General features: G+C 44.3%; 1 protein-coding gene across 4 annotated transcripts in view; it reads right to left on the bottom strand.

Annotated features, from left to right (window-relative positions):
- LOC119977793 (protein furry homolog) overlaps positions 1 to 12,032 on the bottom strand; it is a 483,675-nt gene that overhangs the window by 96,677 nt on the left and 374,966 nt on the right. For all 4 annotated transcript variants that reach the window (XM_038819004.1, XM_038819002.1, XM_038819003.1 and 1 more), the window contains exons 42-44: positions 9,283 to 9,470; positions 7,519 to 7,613; positions 2,890 to 3,497 (exon numbers count right to left, since the gene is read on the bottom strand). In XM_038819004.1, coding sequence (XP_038674932.1) covers positions 2,890 to 3,497; positions 7,519 to 7,613; positions 9,283 to 9,470 — 891 coding nt within the window. The remainder of the gene's footprint in view (positions 1 to 2,889; positions 3,498 to 7,518; positions 7,614 to 9,282; positions 9,471 to 12,032) is intronic.

Below are 12,032 nucleotides of genomic sequence, written 5' to 3' on the forward strand. Positions count from 1 at the left end.
AGGCCAAGGGGCAGGAGGAGAGACTGAAAGAGCTGCCGCTCAAGATGGTGGAGAAATGTTTTCGTTACCTGGGTATACAGGTGGCCAGGAAATGGGATGTCCTGCATAGGCTCAACCAGACCCGGTTGGTGGAGCAAATGGAAGGGGACTTTAAAAGGTGGGACATCCTCCCACTGTCACTGGCAGGGAGGGTGCAGACCGTGAAAATGACTGTCCTCCCCAGATTTTTGCTTGTCTTTCAGTGCCTCCCTATCTTCATCCCTAAGGCCTTTTTTAAGCGGGCGAGTAGGCTTATTACAGGCTTTGTGTGGGCGAATAAGACCCCGCGAGTAAAGAGATCGCTGTTGGAGGGGAGGGGGAGGCGGTGGTGGTGGGTGGGTTGGCGCTGTCGAACGTTCGCAACTACTACTGGGCGGCTAATATAGCAATGATTAGGAAATGGGCGATTGGGGCAGGGGGTGCGTGGGAGCAGTTGGAGGCGGCGTCATGTAAAGGTACTAGTCGGGGAGCTTTGATAACGGCTCCTTTGCCGTTCTCGCCAACCCGTTACTCCACAAGTCCGGTGGTGGTGCGACACTGCGGATCTGGGGACAGTTGAGGAGGCACAAGAAGGTGGAGGGAGCGTTGGTCTGGACTCCGATATGCAACAACCACAGGTTTGTCCCGGGTAGGATGGATGGTGGCTTCCAGAGTTGGCAGAGGGCAGGCATCAGAAGAATGGGAGATCTGTTCATAGACGGAAGCTTTCCCAGTTTGAAGGCGCTGGAGGACAAATGTAATCTGCCGGCAGGAAACACCTTTAAATATCTGCAAGTACGAACCTTCCTGAAAAAACAGGTAGTGCCTTTTCCGACACTGCTGCCACTGAGGATACAGGACAGGGTAGTCTCCGGCACCTGGGTGGGGGAGGGGAGGGTGTCGGATATCTACCAGGGAACTACAGGAGGCGGAGGAAACCCCGGTGGAGGAGCTCAAGGGCATGTGGGAGAAGGAGCTAGATGAGGAGTTGGAAGCAGGTCTGTGGGCAGAGGTCCTGGGCAGGGTTACTTCATCCTCATCTTGTGCCAGGCTAAGTCTAATTCAATTTAAGGTGGTCCACTGGGCACACATGACGGCAGCGAGAATGAGCAAGTTTTTTGGGGTAGAAGACAGTTGTATGAGGTGCAAGGGCAGCCCTGCAAACCATGTCCACATGTTTTGGGCATGCCTGAAGCTTAGAGTGTTCTGGCAAGGGTTCGCGAGGGCAATGTTCAAGGTGCTTAACACACGGGTGGTGCCGAGTCCAGAGAAAGCGATCTTTGGAGTGTCAGAAGACCCGGGAGTTCAGGGGGCGAAAGGGGCCGATGTCTTGGCCTTTGCCTCCCGAGTAGCCCGGAGACCAATTTTATCAATGTGGAGGGACTTGAAGCCCCCGAGTGTAGAGACTTGGGTTAACGACATGGCTGGGTTTCTCAGCCTCGAGAAAATAAAGTTTGCCTTGAGAGGGTCTACACTAGGGATCTCTCGGAGGTGGCAGCCATTCATCGACTTTCTCGGGGAAAATTAAAATGTCAGCAGCAGCAGCAATCCGTGGGGGGGGGGGGCTTCATTGGGATGGCATGGGAAGACTGGGTCACGTGGGGTAATGTCTATTTAATTGTTATTGTATATTCTCTTTTTGCACTATGTTAATGTTCACTCTAGTTTGTTTTGTTATCATGGTTACTACTGTTTTATTATGAAAAATTCTGCAAAACCTTAATAAAAATACTTTAAAAAATATATATATAATTCAATTCTTTTTGAATATTTTCATTTATAACTTAAAAAAATATAGGGCGAGATCCTCCGGCTGTTCACGGCAGTGGGATCTTCCGGTCTCGCCGATGGCGCATCCCTGCTGTGGGTTTCCCGGTGACATAGGATGGATTCAACCGGGAATCCCATTGACTGCGGCAAGACCAGAAGATCTCGCTGCTGGCCAACCGCCACTGAGAAATATGCCGCAGGGTGGCCAGAGAATCTCGCCCATAGTTTATGGGGGGGGGGGGGGGGGGGGGGATGAAAGGTTGTTTGAATCAGAGGCAGTAAACAGGTCATGTGATAAAACCCCAAGAGTATGTTCAACCAGAATTGGTAACTCTCTTTATACCCCATCCAATTTTCTTTTCCATCACCTCTTAGTGGGAACAAAAGGTTGTGTGTATACTAGTTGGGTGATCCATTACTGTTGTATTTATGCCCCGTGTCCTTTGAAAGTGCTTTCCTGAAGAGCCTGAAGTTTGATATGCCTTTTCGGCAGTTTTAATGGCACTTCTGAACCCCATGATACTCACAGATATCAAATTAGTGTTCTGCTTGTAGATCCAATTATTTGTAAAATGCACTGTGGATACAATTAATTGGATCTGTTCTTACTCAGTTAACAGTGGTCTTATTCAGTATAAAACTGACAGAAATTGGAACCAGCATCTCTATAGCCTACTAAAACAGAAAATACTGGACAATCTCAGCAGGTCTACCAACATCTGTGGAGAGAGAAGGGAGTTAACGTTTTGAGTCTGGATGACAAAGATTAATTCTCTCTCTAGATGCTGTCAGACCTGCTGAAATTATCCAGTATTTTCTGTTTTTGTTTCAGATTCCAGCATCTGCAGTGATTTGCTTTTATCGCTATTGCTTGACTGAGATGTTAAACTGAATATTGCATGTCAGAAAAATCACCAACAGATGAAAAATTGCCCACTGTGACCAAGCCTTACTTAAACACGACCTAGAGCTTTCCTTAAACATTAGTAAAAATTAAAAACACTCAATAAATAAATATGTCACTTAGATATCAAAGGCCAAACCCAGTTTCAAATAGTTCTATGGTATTATTTGGTGATTGTAACTATTCCATACATTTACCTATTGCTTGCGTTAAATCTATCACAGGTGTTCGAGAAACAGGAGTCAGTTGACTAAAGAGTTGTAGAGTTAAGTCTGTGGTGGATAGGGAAGTAAATCCTTTTAGCAATAGCTGCTGTAACCCTGAGAAGTTTGTCCATTTCAGCTGTCCTTGTAGTTTTTCAAGTTTTTCCCTAGTTTCAGTCTTATCCAAAGGAAGATGTATAAGAAGCTTAATTAACAATCGTTGTGCCATTTGGTATTCAAACTCAAAATCTGACTCCATCAGTGCTACAGCAGACCAGAAAATAGTGGCCAAAAGATTCATGGGATTATTAATATTGGTTGGGTCAATTATGCTGTCTTTAAGAGAGGATGAGCTCCGGGTTTTCGACACAATAACTTGTTGTCCATTTGCCTGGATTCTGTCCAATGTAGCACTACGTGGAGGATCAGAGGATCTGTCTGAAACACCAAACTTCTTTGGCACAGAAAAGCTTCTCTGATGTCTACTGCGCTCGGCAGTAATACCACCACTGTTCAATATGCCTGATGTTAGGTTTAGCTGCCCAGTGCTCTTCCGACTTGATGCCAGTTTGGTATTCATCATAAAATCGGGAGAAGAAGACCTGATAAAAGCAAAATAAAAAATTAATATTGCATAATTTCTCCAAATTACTCCTAGATGCATTAAGCAATTCTTATTGCATGAAACATTCCTCATTTATATTTCCATTATTTTGTTGGTTGTAAATAAATCTGTTGCATACTTTAACTTAGCAACTGAATGAGTGAATTGTATCATCAGGGTCCCTTTTAAAATATTATGGTTAAATGTGTCACTTTTCCTTCACTTCTCTTAATTTTGCCTGTTTCTCGGCAGAAGTTAATCTAGCCCACTCATACTATTTTGCTCTTCAGCTCCTCCAAGTCATTTCCCTGATTATACAATCAGTATTCATTATTTAAAATATGTTTCAAAATAATGAGAGTTCAAAAAGTTAGGATTAATTACATTTGTCCAAAATTTAATTTTTTAAAAAGTCTTGATGCGGAAACTTACTTCTTTACATTCAATTTATCAGAAATTGTATCCAATTTAGGGTGCCTTAGTATAGGAAGGATATAAAGGCCATGGAAAATAAATTCACTAAAATGATTCCAGGGCTAAAAGATTCCAGGGCTTAATCATAAAGATGGCAGAGGAACTGAAGCACTTTGCATAAGAAAAAAGGAGGCTAAGAGTGACCTAATGGAGGTATTTAAAATTATCTAAGATTTTATTGAATTAAACTGGGAAATTGCTAAGAGATCATTGAAAATAGCAGTGGAAACAAGGACCATTTTAGTTTTCATAGAATAGTTACAGCACTGAAGGAGTCCATGATGTTTGGAAAAATGAATACGTAATAGCAAAATTTAATTTTAGAGAGAATGGGGAAGATTGGGAATGGACTAAGTGGGTGGATCACTATTTCAAAATGTTGGCACAGGTTCAATAAGCTGATTTGAATTCCATCTGTTCTGTAAAATCCCATATATTGTGTAATATATGTATATCTGAGTCTTTAACCTAAAATATGTTGACAACAATGGATGTTACTGTTAAATGTGCTCCTGGGAATGATGAAGCAAACTTTGTACGAGATCCACAATTAAGAATAGCCTGCAATATTATTATTTTTATTAATTATATTATATTAATTCTATTAAATTCTATTTTATTTTAATATATGTATTATTATTTTTCCTCATCGATAATTTGTTCATGTTTTCTGGGGTATAGTTCCACAAACCCTGCATGTAGTGTCTTGCCTGAGTGGCCATCATCCATGTATGAGTCTGCTCACAGTATCCATCTGTCACTGCTGCCTAGCAATGAAGAATGTGGCTGTCATCACTGCCCCATCTGTGGTTAAATGCTAATATTTCTAAGCCACTTCAAATGGGTGGAATTGTAAAAGTACAACAAGATAAGTGCAATTGGGCTCATTTTTGGATTCTAAACCTAACCGTATCTTGATTTGGCCCCGATGCTGACTTGCCAGCTACGGAACAGAATGCGATCCCTCCCAAAGTATCAGTGATACCCCAAGAGGGGGAGAAGGAGTGAATAGGGGAAGAGGAGAGGGAGAGTGGAGGGGAAAAGAGGAGGGGGAAAGGGGGGAGGAGGAGAGAGTGAGGGGAGGTGGGGTGGGGGAAGTGGTAGAAGGGAGTTTCCTATTTGTTAACTGCAGTTTGAGTACCACAGCATATTTGCTGGTGAGTGGCATGTCCAGTCTGACATGGGAGGATAGCCAGCTGTGGGATTTTGGGAGTAGCTATGGATCAGAGTGGAGAAAATGCTGGAAAAACTCAGCAGGTCTGCCAGCATCTGTGGAGAGAGAAACAGAGTCTGTATAATGTTAACTCTATTTTTCTCTCCACACATGCTGCCAGGCCTGCTTTTATTTCTGATTTCCAGCAGCCATAGTATTTTGATTTAATTTTAGAGGGAAAAACACCTCTCTCCCTCCCCCACTAACTACACCCTGCCCACTTCCTGTCCCATAGTCAGCACGGCCAACCCTGTAACCTGAGTTGTCACTGCCCCACACACTGACACACTCACCTCATTCAACAGTTCTGCACTCAGTTAGCAGATAAATCATCAGAAGCTTAATGCAGGATCACTAGACGGGAATAGGGCCAAATTAGTGCCCTCCAGTTTCCCAGAAGCTGTAGGTCTGGACAGCAGCTGCTCCAGTTTCTCCAATTACAGATTCTCTCCATCCTTCTCTTGCTGCTCCTCCAATCTGCTCTGGGTTTTGCACCGAGTTGGGATTGACTCGGGAGCACTTTCCGATTCCAGAATTCCTGAATCCATTCTGGGGCTGTCTAATTTCCTGGAGTGCTGAGAAAAGGGTGCACACTGCTTCCTGTCAGAAGCCCACATACAGAGCTCTTGATCTGGCAGTCTCGATTGGGGAAATAGATATCTCCTACTCGGCTACAATTTTCATGGAGTTGGGTCAGATTTTAAACAGTCATGGTTCATGGTTCCTTAGAGTTGTGAATCCTAATGTGCATGAGGGGACTTTTTAAAGAGGTAAATTTAAAACGTCCCCTTATGTCCCCTACGCCAACTTATGTCCCCTAACCACTCCCCCATGTTCCCCTCATGCCCCCATGCCAAGCTCAGTCCTTCAACCCACACCCCAATGTTCCCTCATGTTCCCATGCTGAGCTCTGGCACTTCCATGTCCATTGACCAAACAATGTTACCTCTGGGGAGGTGTTCTCATACTGTAATAACTGCCTGAGCCCTCAACCAAGCTGCATATGAAGCTTGGCTGAGAACTCTGACAGCGATTAAAATATGAACACCTGCTCCCAAGAGGAAACACTAACTGATTAACAGCTCAGGCTCTCTGATCTCTGCATTTAATTTCACAATGTCTTTTGACACAAATTAAATTAGTTTCAAGGATTTGTAGTTTTTGTAACTTCAAAGGGCCTGGATGATTGACACTTTTATGTGCTTGGTCCAGAATTCCTTTTCAAGCACAGGAGTAAGTTATCAATGGATTACAGTTTTCCAAAGGTTTTTTTTTTAATGCACATTGTGCTGTTTATTGGTTCGAGAAGGTGTACAATTGGCTGTATTCTACCACCCCGCTTGCCGCAAGAACGTCACAGGCGAGACACCGACAATGGAAAATTCCATTGACCTCGGGGGGGATTCTCTGGTCACCGGGGAATGCAGCTGAAGAATCCCGTCCGATGGGTCAATGGGCGTGGAAGTGTCAGAGTTTGGCCTGGCAGCTTGGCGAGACATAAGGGGAGAGCTTGAGCTTGACATAGGAGACATGAAGGAACAGGAGAGTGGATAGGAGGGCATGGTTTGGCATGGGGGCATGAGGGGCCTGAGAAGACAAATGGAAGGGAGAGCTTGGCACAGGGGGCATGTGAGAGCCTAAGGGGGAAAATGGAGGTGCTGAACTGCCAACTACAGGGTCAATTTACTTAAAATGTTCGATAACTTAGTAACAGTGAAAGCTGTGAGAAAAATAATTTTCTTCTCGAAACAGCAACCATGTCCTCTTACCCCCAACTCTGATTTTGATCAGAGGACAGAAATGGAGACATGACCTGCTCCCAGATATCTGCCTTTGCCAAGTTCTGATCAATAATCTTTATAGCCCATAACATTCTTTGGTAGCCAATATTTTTATCTCAGCAGCCTTTAAACTGCATTTTAATCTTCTTACATTGTAAGCTTATAAAGGTTTAAAGTTCAATTCATTAGTACAGCCTTTAGAAAAACTTTACAAATTTTTGTTCTAATTTATGAGGCTACTTACTTTTAAGAGGCTACATCCCTGTTAATTTTCCCAAACTGTAATGTTAGCAGTCTCATATGAGGTATTTCCTATTTTCCTGCCATTCTGGTGATTTCAGTATTACATCTGATATGGGTTGGTATTTAGCCTGCCTATATCTGTATATATTAAATGGTTTGTCTAATAAATTGTGTTTGATTCGAGTAGAGAATAAGGTATGAAATTGGAATCTTGCTTCTTTGGCTTTGCAATAAATATATTTTCTTGAAATAACATACTGTACATTCAATACATCACAGAACACTGTGCAAGGAGTAAAAGGTCTTACCTAGACAGAACAGCTAACAAATCACTATTCTTCAAACAATCTGCCAAATTGTCAATGCCTGCTTCCAGTGTCAGGAGTGCCTCCATTACATAACCCTAGCATAAGTCATAATGATATTTGAAATTAGAGTTTACTAAGCAGCACTTTCTTAAAAGTATAAATTCACAGATTCCACTGAGCCTTCATTTCTAAAGAATAATAACACTTATAAATAAATTGGAAGTCTTGAGAATTATACTATAGAGAAAAGTTTGCAAAATAATGATTATACAGTAGTCATTGAGCAATAATGGGGGCGAGCTCATCTCTGCTTAGCCGACTCACCCTGCTTTAGTTTTTGGGCGATAGCCCAAGATTAGTACGAGGTGGGACTTCCATCCATCTCCAGGAGGATGTCCTGCCTCATAGTACTGCTGGCCACTCAGAGGTTGCCAACTCTCCACACTGGTAATGCCATACAAGAACGATGGCCATTACTGGTGCTGCAGATAGATCAAAGAGTTTAGCGGTGGACCCATATGTTCAGCTAAGTCTGAGATCTTGTTCGGGCCAGGCTGATAGGCCCCAGTGAGGTTGGAGGGAGCATGCTGGACAGGGTAGGGGGAGGGAGAGTGGATGTGAGGAGGCAACATTCTGAGAGTGTTGCCTCCGATTAACAGAGGGGATCTGAAAAGGAGGCACCTCACTTTCATGACCATTAGTCCAAAGCTGATCCTGCCAGCTACAAGTTGGGCACAGGCCTCTTCCGCCGTCCATTTTATAGGAGCAGCTGTGGGATGAGGCTCTTAATTGGGCACTAATTGCACACTTGAGAGCTGCGATGGGGCAACAGTCAGCCCATTGAACGTGCTGCCCTCAGCATCACCCTGTGGCAGGTACATTGCCAATGGCTTAGCATCCGCCTGCTTTCCCTCCCGCAGATGGCCCGTAAAATGCAGCCCATGATATTTTAGCATCTACCTTAATCTCATGTATGTCTCAATTATTTATTAGGGTCGCTCTGTAAAATTGAAAATTTAAAGTGAAGGGATTTAATGGCTTTTATCTCCTGGTTTGGTGTTTGTGAGAATACTTCAATGTTTCTACTGCTTAATGACATGACTGTTGCTGTACGTCTGGAGAACCCCTTGGTTGGCACCAGATTCAAGCTGATGTCAGAAAAGGAGAAATCCACGCAATAGATATCACAACATTGAAATTCAGCTGTAGTAGCTCATTGTTGGTGTGACCCAAAACAACTGGCCCGGAAGAAAATCAAGCTATAGTAGTTTATTTTCAGGTTTTCTTAAGTTTTAAGAAAATATTGACTCATATTTGATTAGAGTTCCAGGCCACCAGGATTTTTCTCAGTAGTTCATCCATATGGATATCCAACCCGTGTGGGCTCAGATAGTGATGTTCAATGGCTCGTCGAGCTTGGTGCTATCAACCAAGCATGACCTAATTCTCACTTCACAACCACAGAACTGTTTTTTTACCAGAAGGATTCAATGTACAATGATCAAGAACTCTGACAAGGGCTAGCTGGGGAGATCAAAACCAATCACAGTGCACCCTTAATTTATTCAGCTGGGATAAACTAACTCAGCAGTGACCAGAAATCCAACTCCAAACCTTCTTGCTTTCTATGACTAAGTCTCACACTAGACAGGCACTGTATTCAACACTAAACTAGGAGGGAAAATATTCAAAATTTAGTTTATTTTACAGAAACTTGCAGAGAGTTTAATCAATGATTTGATCAGTGAATCATGTAAAGTATACCTGAACTTCATCACCATGTTCTCCTATAACTTCTACCAGTCTTGACAGTAAGTCAGATAAAGCATGAGCAGACAGAGGTTGCTTCAAAGCCCTAAAGATTTGGAATGAGCGACCTGCGTAATGCCTTGATGAGCTGGAAAGTGCTGTTTGTAGAGCAACTTCACTCAATCGTTGTTCCATACAGCAACCTAGGAAAAATAGAGAGTGTTTTAATGATAAATGTTCTATTAATAGATAAGGGGCTGGATTCTCCACACCCTGTTGCTAAAATCATGTTCGGCGACGGGGCGGAGAATCCGTTTTGGCGGCAAAATCAGGTGCGGCGCCGATTTTTAAATTCTCCACCCCCCCTGAAAAGTGGCGTACTTGGGGAGTACGCCGCGCCGATTATCCACCGCCTCAGGCCATCGCCTGAGGCCCACCCTGCGATGCTCCGTCCCCGACTGGCTGAATTCCCGACGGCGTGGGACTCTCATGGTCTTTTACGTCAGTCTTCCTGGCGTGGGGACTTAATCTCCAAAACGGAGAAGCCAGCCCATAAACTACCAACAATATTAGCTATTATTAATTTAAATTAAGTAATGTAGAACAAAATACTAATTCCATATCGCTGAAAGTTAAAGCTTGATTTTAAAGCAGGGAATTGAAGCAGTCAAGGCCGATAGCAATTTGTTCGAATCATAGCAGTGTGACTCTTATCTACAATTCCGGTGAGTTCCCTGTTTAAAATTGGCATCGCTGACTACGGTGCATGTCGCCTGAAGGCCCTCCTCCGATGCTTCGTGACGGATGGGCCGACTTCCCGCAGGCGTGGATCACTTCTGGTCTGAGGTTTCATCAACGTTGCATGGCAGCTGGAGACTGTGTCCAGTGCCACCAGTCGGCGGGAGCCGCTCCATTGGCCAGGGGGCTTCGGCGGGAGCTGGAGGGACTGGTCCGGGGTGGTTTACAGGGGGGCACTACCTGACAGGCCAGGTCCGCGTGCGGCCGGTACCAAGTTGTATGGCACAACTGCTATAGTTCTCCGCCGTGCGCCTGTGCGGCCACAGACCCGGCAATTCTCCGTCTGTATCTGCAGGGAAAGCCAGGGGTTTTATCGGTGCAGAGGTGGCGTTGACTTTTTGGTTGTAATACTTCGACATGTGCTCTGGACATAGCCTCAGAATCGTAGAATCCAGCCGTAAGTTCTCCTGCAAGAGTAGAATTGCTCCTAGTCTGCACTGGTGCTAGGAGCAGTGCCCGGGAGCGATTCACTCTCCTTTGCCAGGCAAATTTATGCATGGCAGGAAGCTCACCAGGTTCTGTTCAGAATCGTGCTGTCGGGGCACCATTTTTAGCGGGCGGTTCGATACCAAGGTCTGGCAGTTGGCGCCTCCCCCAACGCAAATCCTGCCTGTCCCGCTTACAAGTAGGGGCATTCTTCTCCCCCAAGGCCACTACGGAATTACAGATCACCCCCACCCAGAGTACACACACAACAGTCACCTGACGCCCCCCCCCAATAGAGACACCCATATCACACACACCCCCATAATCAGAGACCCCCATATCAGAGAACCACTCATCAGAGACCCCCATATCAGAGGCCCCCATATCAGTCATCCCTGCTTGGAAGCTAAAGAGCAGTCCAGGCAGAAACAGTGTAAAATCACTGCTTTTTTTTTTTACCAGTCGAGACACCTTCTGCCTCAGACTGAAGTGTTGAAAGCAACAGCGGTTCATTCAAAGAAAGCCAAAACATATCACAAGGCTTCAAACACTCTTGGAGCCGTTGATCTGTAAGGCTTCCATTCACTTTCAAAGAGAATTAGCTTTTAGTAGGCTGCAATTGACAAGGTAATAGCTTCTAGACAGCCAGGTGTCTGGAATAATGTCATTTCCCTTCATTCTTGAATGCATCTCAAATACCCTGCTGTGAAGCTAACCACAATGTTTATAAAAATCTAGAAGATAAGTGCTTTCACTTCCTCTTTTTCTGAGTAGAAAGCACTTAACTGCTTTTGGTGTGGTGAGGACCTGGCAACCATAGCTTGAGGTTGTCCATAGCATTTTCCAAAAGTAGGGGGAGAGGGATAAATCTGGAAATTACAGGCCCACCAGTCTAAAAAGAAACCGTCAGAGACATTAACCTTGCAGAGAAATATTTGGCACTTCAAAAATATATGGATTAATAAATAAAAGCTATTGGACCATAACTTCTGATCCCTGGGGACTTGTACCCAGGAGGTACCCCATACAATGTGGGGGGGGGGGGGGGGAACGCCCAGAAGTCTCCATGAAAAGACTGCATGGGAATTGCCCAGGAAGTACAAACTTCCGAGGGGCAATTACACTATACTGGGAATCAAACAATACTGTGATTTAAATTGGAGACTTTGAATGGTTCCAACTGTCTTAGCAGAATAGTTACCAAGGAAATGTTGAAATCAAAACTACCTTTAACTCCTAGGTAACTATAGAACTGATGCACCCCCAACAAACCTCCTGACTACCCAATTGACCATTGGACCGTCTAAACGCCCAGCCCAACACTGAACACCTCCCCCAATTCTACCCAGTTAACATTGAAACGTAGAAAATAGGAGCAGGAATAGGCCATTTGTCGCTTCAAGTCTGCTCTGCCATTCATTATGATCATGGCTGAACATCCAACTCAGTAACCTGTTCCCACATTTCCCCCATATCCTTTGGTCCCAATAGCTATATCTAACTCCTTATTGAAAACATACGGGGCGGTATTCTCCGCTCCC

The sequence above is a fragment of the Scyliorhinus canicula genome, chromosome 14 (genome assembly GCF_902713615.1).
Source record: "Scyliorhinus canicula chromosome 14, sScyCan1.1, whole genome shotgun sequence".
NCBI lineage: Eukaryota > Metazoa > Chordata > Chondrichthyes > Carcharhiniformes > Scyliorhinidae > Scyliorhinus > Scyliorhinus canicula.